We start from the raw sequence: 21179 nt of genomic DNA on the forward strand, positions 1-21179 counted from the left end.
AGTGTACTTATAATAAATAAATAAATAAAGTTTAAAAAAAAAAAAAAAAAAAGAAAATAACCTTTGTGGACTAGCTGTGTGGAATTCCGGGAATCCCTTGAAACCGGCCACTCCTTGGGTGTGCCTCACATACCTAGTGGAAAGGCAGAGGGTTCCGGAGGAGCTAAAGTGCTTGCCTTGAAAAGATGCCCTCAGTTCCTGGCCTGTGATCTCTATCTCTTGCCTCATCAAGGAAACTGGATCTGGCCTGGTTGTTGCCACATAAGGAGCTCTGTGCCTTTTAATTGGATGTGAGGAGGTTGGGGGCAGGGAGCTAGAAGTAGTAGAAGTTTTAAAGGTCACCTAGAGATGGCACTCTTGTTCTATACATGTGGAAACAAAGGCTGAGATGACAGAGGGCTTACTCAAAACCCCACAGAAAAACCCAGGCTCAGTCTCTTTCTCAGCTTCTTCACGCTGCCTGAGTCCCAGCCTCGGCCCCCTGCATCGCGGTGAGGCTCACACAGCTGCCTTCAGGATTTCAACCCCCAGGAGTCAGGCTGTGTCCCTTGTAGTACTTACAGGACACCTCTATAGGCTTCCCAGGCAGGGGGTACTGTTAGTGTGCTTCCTGGGGAGAAGGGCAGAAGGACTGTGGCTCTGCTTTGAGCTGGCTTTTCTTGCATGTGGCTCTCAGGCCCCCCTCCCTGCACTGCCCCTGCATAAGCAGGAGGGTGACTATTGGTGGTTTCCAGACGTGACTGCGCCCCTAGTGGATGAGAGAGCTACCGACAAGCAGGCCGCTGCCCAGCCCCACACGGAGATCCCAGAAGGAACCACAGGTGAGGTTGAGCCGCGGGGCTGCCAGCACCCAGCTGACCTGCCGTGGACAGGTCATCCTCCTAGCGAGGCGCAGCAGATGAGTAAGTGGCTCTGGCTCCTGGGGATTCTGGCTACTTAGCACCGGCTGCCTTGGAGTCTGCTTCCCTCAAGGCTACAGAGTCCTCTGATTCCTGCCAGCCCCACCTGTCAATGTGCCTATTAGAAAGGTTCTCAACAGGGTTCTCTGGGGAAGGCTTTTTGCCTTCCTCACACTTTCTCCAGTTCCAGCTACAAGAAGTAGCAGGTCACCTTTAGAGGACAGTTTACCCCCAGGAGCACCAAGCATGCTACAGTGACTACATAACTGGATCCTTTAAGGTCTAATGGGATGGAGTTCTGAAACGTGACCTCACATCCATCTTTAGGGCTGTGCCACCTTCCAACCCTGTCTATGTAGTCTGTTCCACCTGTGTGGACGATGAGGAATTAGTCAGACAGCGAAGCAACAGAGAGAGCCCGGGGCTCCAGTGCGCTCGGTCCTTCATAAGTCATCCTGTGCAAGGGCCCTGGGCAAGAATCATCACAGCCCAGAGCACCTGGTACCCTTTCCTTTGTGTTGTCCTCCATGGACTCAAACCCCAGCAGTTAGCAGGATGAACCTGAGTTGCCCAGTTACCTACTGAGAGATGCCTGGTCACTGCAGTGGAGATGGGAATGCCCCTCCCTGAGGAGAGCCTCTGCAACTGTGCCAGTCACTCCTTTCTTTACGGTGACCAAATGTCTGACTAAGGCAACTTAAGGAAGGAAGGGTCTGTTAGGGCCCATGGTTTGAGGGGATGGACTCCATGTGACAGGGAAGGCTCAGTGGCAGTCACATCTGCAGTCAGGAAGCAGACAGCACTGAACACTGGTGCTCAGCTGGCTCTCTCCTTTCTCCCCAGGATCCCAGCCCATGGGATGGTGATACCCATATTCAGGGTAGGTCTTCCCTCCTCAGTTAAATCTTTCTGTGAATACCCTGGAAGACGTGCCCAGAGGTGTATCCCCTAGGTGGTTCCAACTCCAGCAAGTTGACAATGAAGAGCAAGCACCCTAGGAACCTATAGCTTTCAAAATGTGTTTCTGCTTTGCAAAGTGATTTTCTGGCAGTAATGGCTTCTGAGACAGATGATTAGATGTTTTTAAAGGCCTGCCTCAGCCTTGAGCATGAAGGATGCTTGAAGGCCATAGGATACCTTACAGGGTGAGGTCATGGGTCACATGATTCTTTTTGTCTCTGGCTATTCTTTCAAGGTTGGTTTTTTTTTTTAGATTTATTTATTTTATGTAAACAAGTACACTGTAGCTGTCTTAAGACACACCAGAAGAGAGCATCGGATCCCATTACAGATGGTTGTGAGCCACCATGTGGTTGCTGGGAATTGAACTTAGAACCTTTGGAAGAATAGTCAGTGTTCTTAGCCATTTAGCCATCTTTCCAGCCTTTCAGAGTTTTGTCATTCAAGAAGTTTGTCCTCCATCTGGGATGAAAACTCTAGACCTTCCTACCTCTCCTGGGTAATCAGAAATGCTTTATAGTCGTCATGGTCTCAAAACAGGCAGCAAAGGCTGAGATGTGGCCCACTTACTTGATGGAGTGCCTGGTTTAACATACGTGATTCCCAGGGCATTCCCCACCATGCTATAAACTGAGTGTGATGAGAGGGAAGAAAACCTCACAGCTTATAAATGCTCATCCAAAGGGCCAGTCTGATGTGACAGTCAGGCCCACAGCCTTGTTCTAAACCAGCCGCTGCTCTGAGCTAGTGTGGGGCGTGGGGTGGGGGGTAGGTAAGAGGAGGCAGTGGCTGCTTAGCATTCTCTCAAGGAGCTTAGAGGCTACCCTTTCTCTCATGGAGCATCTCTTGAGTGTCCAGACATCTGACAGGGTTGACTCAGTTCAGGGGCTCAGAGGCTTCATAGCTGTTTGGTCCTGTGGCCTTGGACAGAGCACTGTGGTAGCTGCCTGTGGTGAAGGAAGCTCTTGGCAGATAGAGAGCTGATAGGAGGGTAGCATTGGGTGTGATTTCTCCTTCCTTCCTCTGTGTTTGTTCATTACTGCCCCAACCCCCAGCCCATGGGATGGTACTACCACATTCAAGATAGGTCTCCTTGTCAGCTAATTCTATCTATATGTATCTTCAGACATAGCCACAAGTGGACCGCAACAGCCCCTAGGTGATTCTAGATCCAGTCAAGTTGACTGTGAAGATTAGCTACCACAGAGACCTTTCTTGAGTCCTTCAGGTTCTCCCCTTTCAGTTCCTAGCTCCTACTTCCGTAAAGATGGATTCCTCTGCGTCGGATTCTGGAGGATGTGACATCCCTCCTCTTAGGGACCCAGCTAGCGCATCACCTCTGTGGAAGGTGACTCATTCCCACTAGTAGCCCATTAGGCATGATCTAAGATGTCCCAATGCCATCTCTGACCCATGCCCACAATTCCATGGTGAAGATGTCTGCAACCTTGGCTGCACAGCTTGCTGGCTGGCTTACAAGGCACCTTTGCTCAGCTACCATAGAAGGGCCAGCCCTTCCCGTATCCTGTTGTGTTCCCAGGCAGGACCCTGACTACCGTTCAGCAGATCCCAAGCCAGAGGAAACAGAAGCCAAGGGTCTCTCTGGGTGATGCTTTCAAGACCATGGGGCCAAGCTATACATGCCAGCACGTGACTGTTATCCTAGCATTTGGTAGGCTAAGCTGGAAGGATCAAGAGTTCAAGGCCTGCCGAGTTACAGAGTGAGTGCAAAGCCTGTATGGGCTGCATAGAAAGACTCTGTGGAGCCACTCCAGCCCCAGGCCACTCACCACTTGGTAGTTTTAGAGTTGATAAGGTTCCCAGCTGTTGATGGAGTTAGGGCCTCACCTTGTACTTTTTGAGCACATGTTTGCTACTTCTTGGAACTCAGTAAAGCTGCTCAAGGATGCTGTGTGGCTCTACCTTGGGAGGCCTGTCTCCCTAGAGAGCAGGGAACTTTGTGCCTCCCTGAAAAGGCTCCCCTGGGAATATTCAAAGCCAGTAGAGATACCAATTCCAGCAGTGCCTTCTGCCCTGCCCCATTGAGATTTTTGATTTCCCCATACCCCTTGCTGAGTTCAGACATGTTTCCACCCCCCACCATTTCTGCCTCACATCAGGGACGGGAAGGATATCACAATACTGCAGTAGCGCGGGAAGACGAATACACTCTCTTAGTGCCGGGGCAGGGGTGGAGTTCCAGAATGCCTCTTTATGACGGCTAAGGACTCCATGACTGCTGAGTTGGATCTGCTGTCGCTCTGAGTCTGTCTTCCATTTCCTTAACCTTGCTCAGACCAAATCCACACATGGACTTTGCCTTCCCGGCAGTTGACACAGTGCATGGCCAGTGCTGTGTTATCTGACAAGGAACTGTCACCAGAAAAGCAGCACAAGAGACTTAGATGTGTCGGAGCTGATAACCCAGTAGGTGGAGAGCGTCTAAATTCACTGCCATCTCCCTGCAGCCCCACATCAGATAGCCATCTGGCTAGATGTGACATGCAGTGACTCTAAGCTCTTTCCTCGTGCTCACCATGGCAAGTGTGCTGGTTGGCAGAGACTGACCAACTCGGTCTAGAGACAAGTCTGATGCCCCAGCTGGCTCTGTGTGAATGTTTCTGGAAGGTAGCAGCCTCTGGTGCTCCTCAAGGCCTTGAGGTCCGCATGGGCTGGCGAGCTTTATAACCCGCCCTCCTCTAGACTAGTGTGTGTGTCTTCCAGTTGCTGGGCCCTGATTTCCACTTGTTCTTGAGATTAAAGCTTACTGACTTGGGTCCTGCTCATGTGGTCAGGAATTTCCTCAGCCTCCTATGTTTAAGGTAATTGTTGGCTTCTTAAATAGAACCCAAAGGCCCCCCAAAAGCTGTCTGTTGGCTCTGTTGGACTCGCTCCAGCCAGGTAGTGCTAGTTTTAGGCATGGTGTGCAGCAAGGTTTGAAGAGAAGAAGCGTAGCAGCTTGGGCACCTTCTCCACGTCACCAGGCCCTCACCATCCTCCTACAAACCCACAACCCTCCTTAAGGTTCCCAATAAGGAAACAGAGGTTCAGAGAGGATCCTGTGTACACATAATCAAGCATAGTCTCTTCCTGAACCCCAGGCCTCCCAAAGTGCTGTCCAGGACAGGCAGTGCCACTATGACTCGTCTGTGACCCCCATAAGTCCTGGTATCTTTGTGGAGCCAGGCAAGGCAGCAGGACCCTAGACCTCTATGGAAAAGCTCTTTCCTCCTAGGTCGCCATCACCTGGAAGGTATGTGAGTGCTGCAGATTTTGTTTAGGCTTTTCTCGTCACCACTGTCCCTAGCTGTGGCCATGGCAGAGGAGCAGAGCACTGCAGCTGGCCCTGCAGGATGCACATGTGCACACATTTCATGTGAGGAACACAGGTACGGAGAGCCTGGGTTGCAGCAAGAAGTAACAGTCTCCTTTCTGTCCTCTCCCTTTGCTGCCTCGGACCAGCTGAAGAAGCAGGCATCGGAGACACCCCGAACCTGGAGGACCAAGCAGCTGGGCACGTGACTGAAGGTTGGTGGCCCAAATCCACTCTAAGACCCAGAGACGGGGAGGGGGGATAGGGGCACTCAGCAGGCTCCTCCTTGAAAAGACATCTTAGGCCTGGGTCCTAATGTTCAAGTCCAGGGGACCTAAGGGAGTTGCCTGTTCAAAGCTGGGCTCTGTAGACACAGAGTTTTCTAATACCATCCCGGTTCCTTCTCAGGATGTGGGGAGTCCTGAAGGAAACAGGTCTACAGGTCTCACCTAGCCTGGGAATGAGCCCAGTGGGTGATGCTCCCACAGGGTCCCTCCTCTGGCCTGTCAGTCACATTACCACCAAGCTTTCTTCTCTGCAGTCTTCACACCTTATTATAAATTTCTTCTCAGAAACCAAATTGTTGTGTTCAAGTCAAGTAGCTTTTCTTTTTGTTTGTTTGTTTTTTGTTTTTTTGAGACAGTGTTTCTCTGTGTAGCCCTGGCTGTCCTGGAACTCACTCTGTGGACCAGGCTGGCCTCGAACTCAGAAATCCGCCTTCCTCTGCCTCCCAAGTGCTGGGATTAAAGGCGTGTGCCACCGCTGCCTGGTTACAGATACACTTTTTTAAAAGACCTTTTTTTTTTTTTTTTTTTTTAACTTTAGAGTCTTAGGAGCAGGAAATGGAGATCTCTGACATAGGTAGAGCAGGAGGTGGCTTTGTTTTCTTTCATTCTTCTGGATAATGAACTCGAGAGTGTCCTGTTTAGCAGCCAGGCCTCTGGATGGCAGGGGAGCTGGGAGGTGGTGTCCTTTGCTCAATAAAGTGATAAGGAATTTGTCTTTTGCTTAGCAGTGCTGGCTGCCAGGAAGGGCTCTGACCCATTGACCTCCAGCAGAGTTTGTCAGCCTTTAGGTGACTTGGACACTAGGCTCCTGAGGAAGACTTGAGGGAGACATTTGGTCATGGTCCAGAGTTTACCTGAGACTTACTTTCCTTACCCCCCTCCACCACTCCCAGTGAGTCTGTATTTAAAGGAGGCTTTTGCTTTGAGATAAGATTCCCAGATAGCCAGAGCTGGCTTCCCTTTGTATCCAAGGATGACCTTGACCTTTGACCCCCCTACTTCCACCTTCTCTGGAATGCTGAGGTTACAGGTATGTGCTGCCACACCCGGTTTTTGTGGTTCAATCAAACTCAGAGCTTCCTGTGTGCCAGGCAAGCATTCCAATAACCGAGCTGCATCCTGGCCCCTGCTTCATATTTACTGAGTACTTTACAGTAACTTGGGAGCCAGGTAGATGGCCCTCCCGGCCCAGCTCCTCCTTCTATGAGTTTTAATTATGCTAAGGTTCCTCACCAGTTTGCACACACAGCGAAGTATGTATGTTTGCTGTACATGTTTACTGTGTATGTTTATTGCCTTGTTTCAACTTAAATGGACTCTTTGAAGATATTACAGTATATCAGACTATAAGACACCCCAGTCTAAAGTAATTTCTAGGGAGTCTTTTCTTTGTTTTTTTTGTTATTGTTTTTTTTCTTGTTTGTTTGTTTGTTTTCTTTTTAAGGGATTTTTTAAATGTATGAATATCTGCATTTACACCTGTCAGAAGAGGGCATCAGATCCCATTACAGATGGTTGTGAGCCACCTAATGTGGGTGCTGGGAATTGAACTCAGGACCTCTGGATGAGCAGCCAGCACTCTTAACCGCTAGGCCATCTCTCCAGTCCTGTTTGTTTTCAAGACAGCGTTTTTCTGTGTATCGATGACTATCCTGGAGCTCTCTCTGTAAACCAGGGCTAGCCTCAGAGATAGGCCTGCCTCTGCCTCCCAAGTACGTACCACCACCCAGCCTATGGAGCATTTTCTTTTAAGTAGTAGAGGCCCAAATCCATTGGATGACATCATGGCCCATAGCTGGCCTGGCCTCTGGCCCATGAGCCAGCTGGTTCTCAGTAGCCCAAACCCATGTGGGTTTTATCTTGAAACAGACCAAAGGCCTCAATAAGTTACCTGAGAAGGAGCAGAAATTGATGTTTTTTCCAAAGACTAGCTGGTGTATGTGGAATGCATTCATTGATCAGCTACTATGTGACAGCCTTGATTCTGGGACCATAAACCAATGTAACTGTGAACTCAACCTGCCACAAGGAAGGAGGGGCCAGGGCAGAATTGGGTCCCTTGTTGGTGAGCCAGCTATGCTGAATCTCACTGGGTTAGAGACAGAGTTACAGTATATGTATTACTTATGTATGTCCGGAGTTACACACATGTGCAGGTACACATGTTCTCCTCTCTCCTTCCCACCCTATATCCAGTTTTTATATCCCCAAGGCCTTTCTGATTATTGGTTTTGTCAAAGAAAATTGGGGAGATGATTGGGATATTTTGTGGGGACCAGGTAGGATGTTCAGAAAATTCAGTTATGGAAGTGTGGTGGCACATGCCTGTAACCTCAGCACTTGGAAGTACAGGTAGGAGGATCAGGAATTCAAGGTCATCCCTGGCCACACAGTGAGTTTAAGGCCAGCCTCAGGTTCAGGAGAGGCTATCACAAGCAAGCAGTCAAACAGAACTAGAAGATGCTTATTAAGGACCTCAAAGCGGACTCCCCGCCCCACCCCTCAGCATCCTCAGTGGACAGTCAAATACCCTAGAGAGGGTTTCACATGGATATCACTTGACTGATCCAGGAAAAAAAAAAACAACAACAATATGCTTAGATTCGCTGAGTTGTTGAATACTGTGCTGACTGAGTAGTCAGAGCAGGAGTCCCAGTGCTCCTGCCTCACCTGAGGCAAAAGGCAGGCCTTGAAGGATGACCACAGAGCTATAAATGTGCTGCCTGCCGTTCCATGTACAGGAATCGTAAGACAGGCCTCTTATCCAAGGCTCCATCCATTCTGTCATAGCACGAGCATTTTTCAAATCTGTCAGAACAGGGCTAAAGGCTGGGTGATTTATGACACCTGCTGGTTTTACCTGCTCAGAGAGAAGAGAGAGACAGACTGACTGACAGAGACAGAGATAGACAGAGACAGAGAAGCAGGCCATGGTCATAATCCAGCCAAGCCCATCTGGAGCCCAGAATCTTCTGGAGGATTGGGTTCTATGAATGGTTGGTGAGTCCATAATTATCATGCTGGACAGCCTCAGAGATGCCAGCAGGCTCTGGGCAAAGCCAAACACCAGAGGGACCTCAAAGGTAACCAAGACCAAGTCTCCCTTTTACAGACAAGAAAACTGAAGCCAAGAGAGGGCATTACAGCAAGCTAGAGGCCGACAGACCAAGACAGTATTTATTCCACATAAACAAAAGCCATGAGCTGGGTCTGAGACAGGCTCCTGTCTGTTAGGGGAGTCTCAGTACTTCGGGGCTCTTTTCTTATGGCAAGTACTATGGTGCCCTTTAAACAATATCTTTACTCTTGATAACCATTTGCCACCACTACCTCTTCAAACCCTGAGGAGGTGAGAGTTCCCAGCCAGCAGAGATGCCTGAGAGGCTTGTAAGCAGGAGCATGGTGTTCAAGTCCAGCTTGGACTGAGCACAGAAGTTTCTGGGATCTCACTGCTGCCTCTAGGTGAAAAACAATCAGATGCTCCGGGCTTGGTGATCACTTGCTGTCCCCTGAAGCATCCCACATGTCCAGCCCCTCCTCCACTAGCTGGTCCTCAGGAGCCCATCCAGGATCAGGGACCAGAACCAGTTCAGGAGGGCCTGCCCATTCTGAAACCTCCCTCTGCTGGGTATCTCCACACAGAACCAGAGAAGGTCAAGATTTTCTCACAAAGTTTGCTTGTCGAACCAGGGCATCGTGAAGGCCAGGCCCCAGATGCAGGGATCTCAGACTGGACCCGCCAACAGGTGCCTAGCATGTCTGGGGCTCCCCTCCTGCCACAAGGCCTCAGAGAGGCTACATGCCAACTTTCGGGAACAAGACCTGAGGACGTAGAGAGAAGCCACCTGGCCTCTGAGCTGCTACAGCAAGGGCCACCTCAGAAGGAAGGCTGGGGCCAAGACAGGCTGGGGAGTGAGGAAGACGTGGATGAAGATATCACCATGGATGAATCATCCCAGGACTCCCCTCCCTCCCAGGCCTCCCTGACCCCTGGCAGGGCAGCCCCTCAGGCCGGCTCCGTCTCTGTCTCCCAGGAAACCACTAGCATGCCTGGGTTCCCAGCTGAGGGTTCCATCCCACTTCCTGCTGATTTCTTCTCCAAAGTCTCCACAGAAACCCAGGCCTCGCAGCCAGAAGGGCCTGGCATGGGGCCCATGGAGGAAGGGCACGAAGTTGCCCCTGAGTTCACGTTCCACGTGGAAATCAAAGCCAGCACGCCGAAGGAACAGGATTTGGAAGGGGCTACAGTGGTGGGGGCCCCTGGAGAGGAGAAAAAGGCCCAGGGCCCCTCTATGGGAAAGGGCACCAAAGAGGCTAGCCTTCTGGAACCACCTGACAAGCAACCTGCAGCCGGCCTGCCAGGAAGGCCAGTCAGTCGGGTTCCTCAACTTAAAGGTCTGTGGTTTAAGCTCCCTCACTCCTCCCCTGGTCCCCTCCAGGCTGTGGACACTGTCACAAGCTTCTGGCCTTGACTCCTGCACCCTGAGATTCCAGGATAACCACTAAACCCACGCCTGGGCCGACGTCCCCTCCCCAGCCCCTGCCCTCAGCCTCTGGTAGCTCTTGTTCCTTTCATGCTTGCCCTCGCCGTTGTGCATGTCACCAGCACCTGTGCTTTCTGCCCCAATCGGTTCTTTGCCACTTGATGCATCCACCATGGTCCACCAGCCCATGGGAGATTGGTAGGCATACTGCGTAGAGTGGATAACAGCATCACTCATTTTTGAGGGCTTATGATGTATATTGACATTCACAATCTGGAACATTCCCCAGCACTCTGATGTAGGCTTAAGTAGACCCACTTTGCAGATGAGGAAACTGAGCCTTGGAGCAGTAAATTGACCTTGTGCTAGACCTCCCGATTAAGTAATGGGTGGAGCCAAGTTCCATATCCAGCTAGGTCTGCTCTGAAAGGCACACCCTTGCTGTGGGTCCTACCCACATCATCTTCCAGAAGAGGCTGGAGCATGTCCTCCTGATGCAGAGACACTAAGTCCAACTGCCTGTCTTCTGATCAACAGACAGCTCTTCACATTTGAAAGGTGGAGGTGGCTAATGGCTCTCTCCTGATTGTAGCAGTAAAGCATCTTCCAGCTGCAAAGTGATCCTCCTCTCAGTCAGGGACAGGCAGGGTCCCTATGTGGAACCCCTTCTAGAGCACTCTGGAGCCTGCAGGATGGCAGGGACATTCGTTGCTTTAAGATACTAGGATACTTGGCATTTGGGCCTTCGAGATGGCTCAATGGGTAAAGCTACTTACCGCCAAACCTAATGATCTAAGTTCTATCCCGAAGACACACCCGGTGCAAAGACATACTGCATGCAAATAGAGGTTAGAGGACAGCTGTGGGAGTCAGTTCTCGGTTGTTCTCGGGCTTCCATACATGTGTGAAAGCATGCCTGTCTCTCTCTCTCTCTCTCTCTCTCTCTCTCTCTCTCTCACACACACACACACACACACACAGACACACAGACACAGAGACACACAGACACACACACGTCTTCTTGTACAATAAATAAATAAATGTAAGAATAGACTACTTGACATTTCAGGATTATTTTCAGGACCCAGAAACTGAAACCTCTTAAGCTCAGAGTCAAAATCATCTTTTAACTACTGATTAGACCCTACTTATAGGGAACACCCCAATATATCATAAATGAAAGAGCCTGTCGGGGTAGTGGCACAGCCTGCCATCCTAGTACTCCAGAGGTTAAGACAAAAGGAGCACTGCAAGTTTGAAGCCAACTTGGACTACATAGTGAGTTGAAGGCTAGCCTGGGCTACGTAGCAAGATCATAATATTTAAAAGAATCTGGGCATGATGCCACATGCCTTTAGAAGACAGGGATCAGGGGCTCAATACAAGACCCCACCACATAAGATCCTGTCTTAAAACAAAAGCTAAGGCAGAGGGAGGGGAAGCCTGTGTCTTGTTTCAAAATCCAAAACAAAGGAGAACAAATGAGTGCCTGAGTTGTTTTCTTAAGTAACCATCCTGTCCTTGTCTTCCAGATGTCAGCAGGCGTGTCTGGGATAAGGGGCAGGGAGGGCGTAGTTCCATGGCACAGTGAATTTAGAAGAGAAAAGTAAACAGGCCTAGCAGCGCTCAAGCCACTTCCACTGTTGTGGGCGTGTCAGGGCTCTTGCTGTGCTGTGCACAGGGAACCTCTAAGGAGGAGGCATCCGCAAATGTAGTTGATGCCGCCCGCTAACATCTCCTGGAACAGGACTTGTTGAGTCCTACCTGGATGCAGGAAATGCTGATCTAGCAGGCTGATTGGCAGTGACAACGGTGACAAGCAGGTTACTCCAGTGAAGTTGGCCAGCACAAAATAGTGGCCGAGTTTATTAGATACACAGCAGTACAGATGCAAAGGCGGAAACTCTGCACAGAGGCATGCCCAGGGACTGCTGCACCCTGGGCTTGGGTATTACTCTGACAGTCAGGTGTTCCGCTGTCACTGAGCCTGGGAACAGTCGCCGTTGCAGCTTTTGTGGTTAGTGACAGTCTAACCTCCAGGAAATAGTGGCCTTTCCCTGAGTCAGACATGGACTGGGACAACCATGTGTCTTAAACAGACACACAGGGTTGACAGAGGAAGGAATGCGCAAAAGCTCCTATTGGTTGCACACACATTTCCTGTTGGTTGCACACACAGCCTCCGTGCACCCGGAGTCTGCCTGCTCTGTCCCAGGTGATTCCTCCACAGTAAAACAGGGAGACCTCTGGGTTGGAGAGTCAGTGCTACTCACTCTATAAGTCCAGCCTTCTTCCACCTTCAGGAAGCCTCAGGTTACCACGGATTGGTTTCTGTGAGCAGCATGTGCTGTATTTGGAAGCTCCAGTAGTGGCAAGGCGCCCTCAGGGCTGGCTCAGAATAGGAAGGGCTCCTTTGAAAGCAGCTGAGGTATATTCCACAACAAAGATGAAGATATCCTCACTGGCCTCATCTATTCTGAGAGCAAATGACCTGGAATGGGGTTTGGGGTCGTCAGCATCAGATGGCCAAGAAGGCAGATCTAAGGAGCCTTCCTAGCACTCATCCAATTGGGCCTTGAGACCCTAGAGAGTAAGTGGGGACTTCACAAGGAAGCAAAGCCAAGCCTGGCCACAGTAAGAGAAATCCACCACCCTGACCCAGGGATTGAGCTGTAGCCTGGAGCGAGTGGAGTGAGGAGAGTGAGCTCCCCACAACCCTGTATCAAGCTGCACTTCTAACAGCACCTGCCGCTTTCCTCTGCATGTCCCCACCCTCGGCCAGCCTGCTTCCCTCTTACCAGGCTGCTCTGAGCAATGGCCCTGTGTGCTGTGTGACACTAATGATGGAAGACCTCGAACGTTTGAGGACTAACAAAAACCAGACAGTTTCAACCAAAGGAAATTCATACCACCACCCCTGAACTCCAGTGTTTCTGTGAACCATAAGCTCGGGGCATCACGTGCGCTCTCATTTTGTATTTTACCAGCTCGAGTGGCCGGTGTAAGCAAAGACAGGACTGGAAATGACGAGAAGAAAGCCAAGGTAAGCTACTGACCGGCCAGTCTCATTTGCCAAAAGGCTCTGCTTCCTGCCTGTGTTTGCTCTCACTGTAACGTGTGGAGAGTGTTTGTCACTAGAGTAAAACTGTCATCTAAAGGCCATTGCTTTTTTTTTTTTTTTTTTTTTTTTTTTTTAAAAGCGTTTGTTTTTTTTTTTATAATTAAAAAAAGGGTAAGTTAAAAGCCATTTTTTTTTTTTTTTTTTTTTTTTTTTTTTTTACAAAGGCAGTGTTTCTGTCTTGATACTTAACACAGGGAAGGGTAGTCAGCTGTACTCAGTTCCGCCCCAACACCTACCTCCTGCGATTCCCTCACAATTTAAATAAAGGTATGTGTAAAGTTTGGAGTTTGCACTTCTGACTCTTACCACTAGAGATCTAGGCTTAGGTTATTATACACAGCGTCCACTGGGGTCCACAGAGCTATGAGCGAGGAAAGAAGTGATTGCCAGACAAAGGCAGGGAGGATTCTGGGTGTGCTCTCAAAGAGGCGAGCTAGGAGGCACACAGGAGAGGAAGCGTCAGTGTATCAGAGCAGGGAACAGCAAGCCGAGGAAGGAGGAACAGACGGAGCAGCGTCTGGGGAAAATAGGCAGGTGGCCTTGGTTGTTGAGTTGTATGTGGGGCTGCCTTGGGTTCTGAATTAGCAGAGCCACCCTTAAAGGAACTCTGGAAAAGCATGGGTTAGAACGTGTGGTTCAGGGTAAGCCTTTGCCGGTCTTCTACAACCAACCCCAACAGATAAAGCAGCCTGCTCGCCACAGACCAGCCTCCCAAGCCCTGCCTGTCCTCATTTTTACATCTGTCACCCTCTCCCTTCACGCCTTTCTGTCTTAGAAAGCCCTGAGGCTGTATGTGCAGTGCTATTTTCCTGGAAAATCCCACCACAGCCCAGATTGGATCAACTGGACAGTTCCTATGATGCTGCCCAGAGCGTCTGGCCTGTCATTGGTGCCAGAGCTTCCGATAAGTCTCCAGATGTGGATGGTGCTAGCTGGGAAAGTCTGGAACAGAGGTCGAGGACCACTCCCTGAAGAGCCCGTTCTGTACTCATTAGGGCTTCCTGTCATAGCGCTCAGGAGACAGGCAGCCGAGCCTCCTCGCGCAGGGACTCAGCTCTGCCCCACTCCTTGAAGCAAGAGTGACAGCAGCTTGTCAGTCAAGGTGCTCCCTGAGTTCCAGAGTGAGGGGACGCGGAGTCCTGATCTCATGCTTGCACGGCATGCCTGTATTCATCATTCATGTGTTCACACGGTACACAGTCCTTGCCCTGCACTGACTCACAGGATAGCATGTGGCCAAACCTATTACAAACCTAGGCTGGGTAGAAGAAGCTTCCAGTACAGAGAGGGGTCTTGCCCAGGTAGGGAACAAGGGGCTCCAGTAACCACCCTGGCTTTCCTCCTGTGAAAACAGCCCCAGAGAGTCTGTCCCGTGGACTCTTCTCCTGGTGCTGGTGACACAGATTTGGCCCTGACCCCTTCAGTGGGAAGTTTGAGAGAATTAGGAAACACAGTGGAGTGTCTGTCTGGTCAGGACTCCAGAACTGCCTGCACTTGGCCTCTATATTCTGTTCTCTCCCTCCTTTGGGTTTTTTTGAGACAAGGTTGTTCTGTGTAGCCCTGGATATCCTGGAACTTGCTCTGTAGACCAGGCTGGCCCCAAATTCAGAGACCCACTTGCCTCTGCCTCCTAAGAACTGGAATTAAAGGCATGCACCACTACCACCTGGTTGGCCTCTCAGTTCTTAATTTCCAACAGTCTGGTCTCACACACTGCACCACACCAGGGCCATACTTCCCAGTCAGAGTGGCCAGAGGCAACCATGGTGTCAGCCTTCAGCCTTCTGGCTTGATCCTTCTCAGAAGACATCCAGCACACAGACACCTCTTTCCTTAGATGGAATATTCTGAAGTTAATTTTGCCCAGATCGAGATTCCATTGATGGCATTAATTATATTTGAGTCTTTGTTTAATCAGAAAATATGTGTGTATATGCATGTGCACATGTGTGTGTATTCTTGCACGTGTGTGTGTATGTGTGTGAGCGTGTGAGCACATATGCTCACCGATGCATGTGTATGTATGTGTGTATATGTGCAGGTGTGTGTGGCACGTGGTATATATGTGAGTGTGGCATGTGGTGTGTGTGTGTGTGTGTTTGTGTGTGTGTCCGTCTTTGGCTGCATCTGGCAGAAGGTTTTGGTTGACTCTGGCACAATCCTCCTTGAAGTATTAGGATTTTGTTGGCATAGTGGAGAGAGAGAGTGGGTATCAGTGAGCCTGCATGAGCGCTTCCCCTGAGGTTGAGCCTCCAACCCATGACACGTTAACATTCTTTCTTGAGACAATCTTGCTGCCTTTTTTTCTGATGGTCTCCGTGTGCTTAGGAAGGTGGGAAGCACCTTTAGGCCAGTGTTCTCCAAGTTGGAGCTACAGCAAGGTCCGATTGCTAGAGAAAGAATATGTCTACCAGTGCTTCAGCAGCTCTCTTGGAAGTTCTACACTATGCGATTTTAATTATGTCCATCCCATGTCAGCTGTGTGGCATGTGTGTAGCTGATGGGTGACCTGGTGCTGAAGGGGACGGAGTTGCCGTCCTTTCTTACTGGAAGGGCGGTGGAGAGGGCTATTTTGAGTGACTTGCCTTCTTTGTGTTTAGATTTTGTTCATCCTTTTCCCCTTTGTTTCCATCCCCCTGTGTGCTGACTTTCATTTTGATTTTATTTGTTTATGTTTAAGACATCCACACCTTCCAGTGCTAAAACCCCGAGCAATAGGCCCTGCCTTAGCCCCACACGCCCCACTCCTGGTAGCTCAGACCCTTTGATCAAACCCTCCAGCCCTGCCGTGTGCCCTGAGCCAGCCACCTCTCCTAAACACGTCTCTTCTGTCACACCCCGAAATGGCAGTCCTGGAACAAAGCAGATGAAACTCAAGGTAAGGAAACCACCTTGGGTAAAACCCAGGCTGCTGTACCGTGGTGTTCACTTGCTTTCTTCAGCTAAACTCACAGGCTACACGGTTGAAGGGACAGGGAGAGCACGGGAGACTCTGAGCTGTGCTTCTTACCTCCCTCTTCCCTGGAGACAGCAATCCCCAAGATAACCAGGGGAATCCATCCCAGTTTGTCAGTTAAGGCTCTGAGCTGAGTGTGCACCTGATGCCTTTAAGCAATCCCAGCACTGAACGTGATTCCTGTAAGTCTGAAGCTAGCTTGAGCTACTGAGCGAGCTCCAGGCTAGCCTGGGCTACAGAGTGAGTGAGCTTATTCTAGCTTGAGAAATAAAAAGAAGCCAGGTGTGGTGATGCTGATAATTTCAGCACCCTGGAGTAAGAGGCAGGGGAGTCACTGCAATTGCCTAGACGGCCAGTAATATATAGAAAGACTCTTCCTCTTAAAAATAAATAGATAAATAAATGATAAAGAAAGCCTCAGCTCCGTCTAGAGTTCTTATGGTGACTGACCACGCCTCGTGGTGGGTGGCATGGCCTCCAGCTGTGCCCATCCCAACAGTTCCTCCTCTCCTCCCTTCTTCCCCAGTCTGTGGCTCATTTGGTTTCTTTGTGTGGTTCATGCCACGTCTAATGGCTGTCTACTGACCATCAGACTCACAACCACTCACAGTCAGCTGACCGTGTGTGCTCTGCCTCTAGCTCCCAGCTTTCAGCCAGTGTTCATGGCCATGGGTTCGAGGCACACCTAAGGAGTCACGGAGCCCCCAGGGGCTGTGGAGAGAGCAGAAAAAGACATGGTTTGGCCATTTGTGTGATCTGCTGAGGCCTGAAGCACATGTGGGTCCCCAAGGACCTCTGGTGAACCCAGCCTCCATCGGTCAGCCACATCTATAATTAAGAGTCTGGAAAATGGGTGTCCATCCACCAGGTGTGGTCTTCCAGGGTCAGCCTACCTGATCTGCCCTGACCCTGCTCTTGCTTCCAGGGTCAGCCTACCTGATCTGCCCTGACCCTGCTCTTGCTTCAAGCAGTACTGTCATTTATAACACGGGCTAGCTCACCATTCATCTAGCAGGATCCTGGTGCTAGATATGCAGGTGAACTGTGGGCTGTGTGCTCTACAAACCCCGTACCAGACCTTCCCAGCATCTATGTCCACCGTCACCTTCTTCAGTCAAGGTGGGAGGGTGGGGTTGACTTTTCCTTGGTGACAGTCACCTTTCCCAGTGGTGAAAAACCTTCCACCCTGATTCGGTTTACAGAGCGCTGATGGCAAAACCGGGGCGAAGACCGCCACACCTCGGGGAGCAGCCACTCCGGGCCAGAAAGGCACATCCAACGCCACCAGGATCCCAGCCAAGACCACGCCCAGCCCAAAGACTCCTCCCGGGTCAGGTGAGAATGCTCTCTGTTGTCTTAATCCAGAAGCTTCCAGAAAGTATAACCCTTGCCTCAGGAGGCCACCGACAATTAGTAACCCCTGGCACTGACTAACCTTTGTGATTTGCTGAGCGCTAGAGCATTTGTCTTCTTTTTAATCCTTTGACAATTGTCTGAGGTGGTTAATGAGTCCTCGCCTTTTAATCAGTGAAGAAATCTTGCTCGTTTTACAAGCATGAGGAAAATGAAGTCACGTGGTTAATAAATTGTGGGGAAGGAGCATAACCTTTAATCCACGGCTCTGGGGAGGCAGCCCCAGCATAAAATGTTATCAGGTCCCCCACCTCTTTGGAGGATCAGTAGTCTGGGCAAGAAATCATGGGGGGGGGGCGTTCTCCAACCTCACACAGCTAGGGTGTTAGGAACCTTCTAGTAAAGCTCAAGGGTCTTAGCTGAGTGATAAAATTCTGTGATCATTACTCTGGCCTTCTGTGAACAAAAGCCACTTGGCATTGAGAACCCGGCCAGGCTACAGTGGGGCTGTTTCATGTCCAGTAGAGAGAGCAGGAATAGAAGCCCCGAAGACCTGCTCCCAAAAGGGTTTTGGATGCCATGTGACTCTGTTGCCTGGCCTTCATTGCTCCCTGGTGGTGCCCAGGAGGCCTGTGGCTCTCTGTGTCTGGCTTGGCCGTTGGTGACCCTGTTCTCTTGGCAGAAGCAACCTGTATTGCCCGCTGCATGCTTCTGCTTGGCACTGTGAAGGGTGTTGCCTGAGAGTTGGGCTGTTTTCCCTAAGTAGCTTGGATCTGGGGGAAAGGGGGTGTTTCTCATACACTGATGATCTGGGAACATTAGTGATGTGTTAAGTGAGTTTCTCTTCTGATACTTCTCCCTTAACCCTGTGCTGCCTGGAGCAGGGGCTCTTCCAGGCTCGCCTGTGCTTGGGTGGCTCCATGCTGATTGGCTCGATCTTCTCACTGGTCCTGGCATCTGTCCCTGCTTGTCTCTTATGCTAGGTGAACCAGCCAGATGCTGCCACCTGAAGTACTCACAGAGTCTCCTGTGAGCCTGATTATAATGAGGCTGTCTGTGGATTTTTTTTTTCTTCTTTTTAAGCTTCCAAGCAACCACAGAGAAAACTACCCCCTGCAGGGGCAAAATCTGAGAGAGGTAATTCTGGGTCCATTGCCTGGAATGGGTGGGCAGACCCTCTTGGTGTGTGTACTGCCCTCATGCTTGTCTGCAAAGCTGGGAGGGAGTACTGCTTCAGCCCAGGCTACCCCAGAGAGGCCCAGTCTCGAACCTACTTCTCAAGTGCAGTTTGCACTGGGGCATTTATGGACTACATCCTGTGTGTTCAGATTTACTTTGGGAACTAGGGCTGTTTGTGGGATGGACATCACGTGTCTGGAGACATTTGGGAGTGTGGGAGGTTTGGACCATCTCTAACCTAAGTCCCAGTGGGGAAATGTCACCGATAGGCAGAGGGTTTTGCTGGGCTGAGATTTTTTTGGTTTGTTTGTCAAGAAATGGCTTCATATCTAGAGGTGGCAGTGCGTGCCTTTAATCCCAGCATTTGAGTGGCAGAGGCAAATGGATCTTTGAGTTTGACGTCAGCCTGGTCTACAGAATGAATTCCAAGTCAACCAGGGCTACACACTAAAACCCTGTCCAAAAAAAAACAAAACAACAACAAAAAAGGGATCTCACTCTATTTGCCAAGACTGGTTTTTTTTTTTTGCTCGAATAATCCTGCTTCAGCCTCCCAAACAACTGGAACTGTAGAAGCATGTCACCACACCTGACTTTTTCTGCATTTAGCGAGTGCTCAGGCAGCTAACGGATGCTGTGCTGGACCCTTTGTGACCTCTTGATTGATTTATTCTTTATTTTATTCGTATGGATGTTTGCCGGGTGCCCACAGAAGCCAGACAGAGGTTTCACATCCCCCAGAACTGGAGTTACACAGTTCAGAGCCACCATGTGGGTGCTGAGAATGGAACCTGAGTCTTCTGGATGTTCAGCCAGTGCTCTTAACTGCTGAGCGATCTCTCTAACCCCCAGATACCCTTCTCATAGCAAAATCTTGAGGACTCTGAACCCCCATCTTTCAGATGAGGACACAGGCGTAGATGGGTCACTGGCTCAACCAAGGTTACTTTGCAAGTGTCAGGGAAAGGACACAAGACACTACTACCCTGTGTCCCTGGGGACATGGAGGCAAAGCTAAGCCCAGAGTAGCAGCAGCTCTTCATACCTCCGAGCTTGATGGCTTTAGGGGTTCCTGAGAAGCGAGAGGCTGGAGCTGAATGCTGATGCTTTGAGGGAGATGGGCTGCAGTGAGCCTGTTTGCTATGACACTTCTTGCTGTGGCTTGTGAAGCTTGAGAAAGTCCAGTTTTGCAGGCCCAGTGCCTCTGTCACATCTGGCTCTATCAGATCTGGATGGGGGGGGGGGAAGGCTCCGAAATTTGCATACCACAAGTCCCACCTCCTGCTAAGAACATCAGTGGTTTTCAAACACAAAACAAAAACCCCATGGGGTGTGGTGACTCTGAGAACTCTAGGTGTGTCAGACCTGCCGAGGGTACTGTCCAGGAAGCAAGTGGAGGTGAAGGATACAGGGTGGGACAGAGTCTGGTGAGAAGTCCAGGCAGCTTTCCTGGAAGCTGATGTGTCTAGAAAGGTGCAAGGGGGAGGTCATTCTGTGCTTCAGGGATGTGGGCTGTGGCTGTGCAGAATGCTCTGGGCAGGTGCAATGTGGGCTGTGGCTGTGCAGAATGCTCTGGGCAGGTGATTTGAACTCTCTTCTGCAGCCCCAGTTAGAGGAGCTCTGGGGGAAGGGTCAGGGGATCCCAGTCTGAAGAGTGCCAGTGGGGCCCGGTCATTATACCACCTCTCAGTTAAGGGAAAGGACAGGCAGAAGTGTTTGTGGAATGGTACCCAAACACTTTTTTTTTTCTAAAGTGAGTGACACATAGCTAGCTAGAACCTATCTCCTGACTTCAGGACACTTCAGGGACTGGGGAGAGTTAGACCACCCCTGGGAGGAGGTATGTCATATATTGTGGCACTGATGAGAATTGAGTTGCTTTATTGAGAAATAGCTGTCATTGTATCTAAGTGACAGGGCAGGAGCGATGCTTCTGTACAAATGGTCATCATGGTCTTCTCCCAGATCCCACTCTGGATCCAGTCCAGTGGCCTCAGGGACTTTGCAGACATCGCCCCATCCCCCACTCGCCCACGTGGCCTCAGTCTCTTCCTCTCTTCCCCACGCTCCAGGTGAACCACCAAAATCTGGAGAACGAAGCGGCTACAGCAGCCCCGGCTCTCCCGGAACCCCCGGCAGTCGCTCCCGCACCCCATCCCTACCAACGCCGCCCACCCGAGAGCCCAAGAAAGTGGCAGTGGTCCGCACTCCCCCTAAGTCACCATCTGCCAGTAAGAGCCGCCTGCAGACTGCCCCTGTGCCCATGCCCATGCCAGACCTAAAGAACGTCAGGTCCAAGATTGGCTCCACTGAGAACCTGAAGCACCAGCCCGGAGGCGGCAAGGTAAGGGCGTGGCCGGCCTCGCGGGAAGCCAGCCCAGGCGGGTAGCTCCCACTCTAGCCAGACTTGCTCCCCCACCCCCACCCCCACCCCACACAGCACACAGGCCACCAAAACACTGGCTCCTCTCTTTAGCCTTGCTAATTGGACAGGTGACAGGCACTTGTCTACGGAGACCCACCTATGGTGCTGGGTGCCACCCTTGTTGGGCTTGGCTTTCGCCCTTGGGTCTGGGGAAAAATGAAGGTTTTAATAAGAGCAGCTGGTTCTACAGCTGTCATGACCT

At 50.6% G+C, this 21179-nt stretch overlaps 1 protein-coding gene across 2 annotated transcripts in view; it reads left to right on the forward strand.

Moving 5' to 3' along the window:
* Window positions 1–21179, forward strand: part of Mapt (microtubule associated protein tau) — a 97454-nt gene that overhangs the window by 54339 nt on the left and 21936 nt on the right. The window contains exons 4-10 of one of the 2 annotated variants that reach the window (XM_028780590.1): window positions 735–821; window positions 5322–5387; window positions 9102–9854; window positions 12931–12986; window positions 15745–15942; window positions 17223–17355; window positions 20625–20896. In XM_028780590.1, coding sequence (XP_028636423.1) covers window positions 735–821; window positions 5322–5387; window positions 9102–9854; window positions 12931–12986; window positions 15745–15942; window positions 17223–17355; window positions 20625–20896 — 1565 coding nt within the window. The remainder of the gene's footprint in view (window positions 1–734; window positions 822–5321; window positions 5388–9101; window positions 9855–12930; window positions 12987–15744; window positions 15943–17222; window positions 17356–20624; window positions 20897–21179) is intronic. The other variant, XM_028780591.1, reaches the window with a different exon arrangement.

This window comes from Grammomys surdaster, unplaced genomic scaffold (assembly GCF_004785775.1).
Source record: "Grammomys surdaster isolate TR1022 unplaced genomic scaffold, NIH_TR_1.0 371, whole genome shotgun sequence".
NCBI lineage: Eukaryota > Metazoa > Chordata > Mammalia > Rodentia > Muridae > Grammomys > Grammomys surdaster.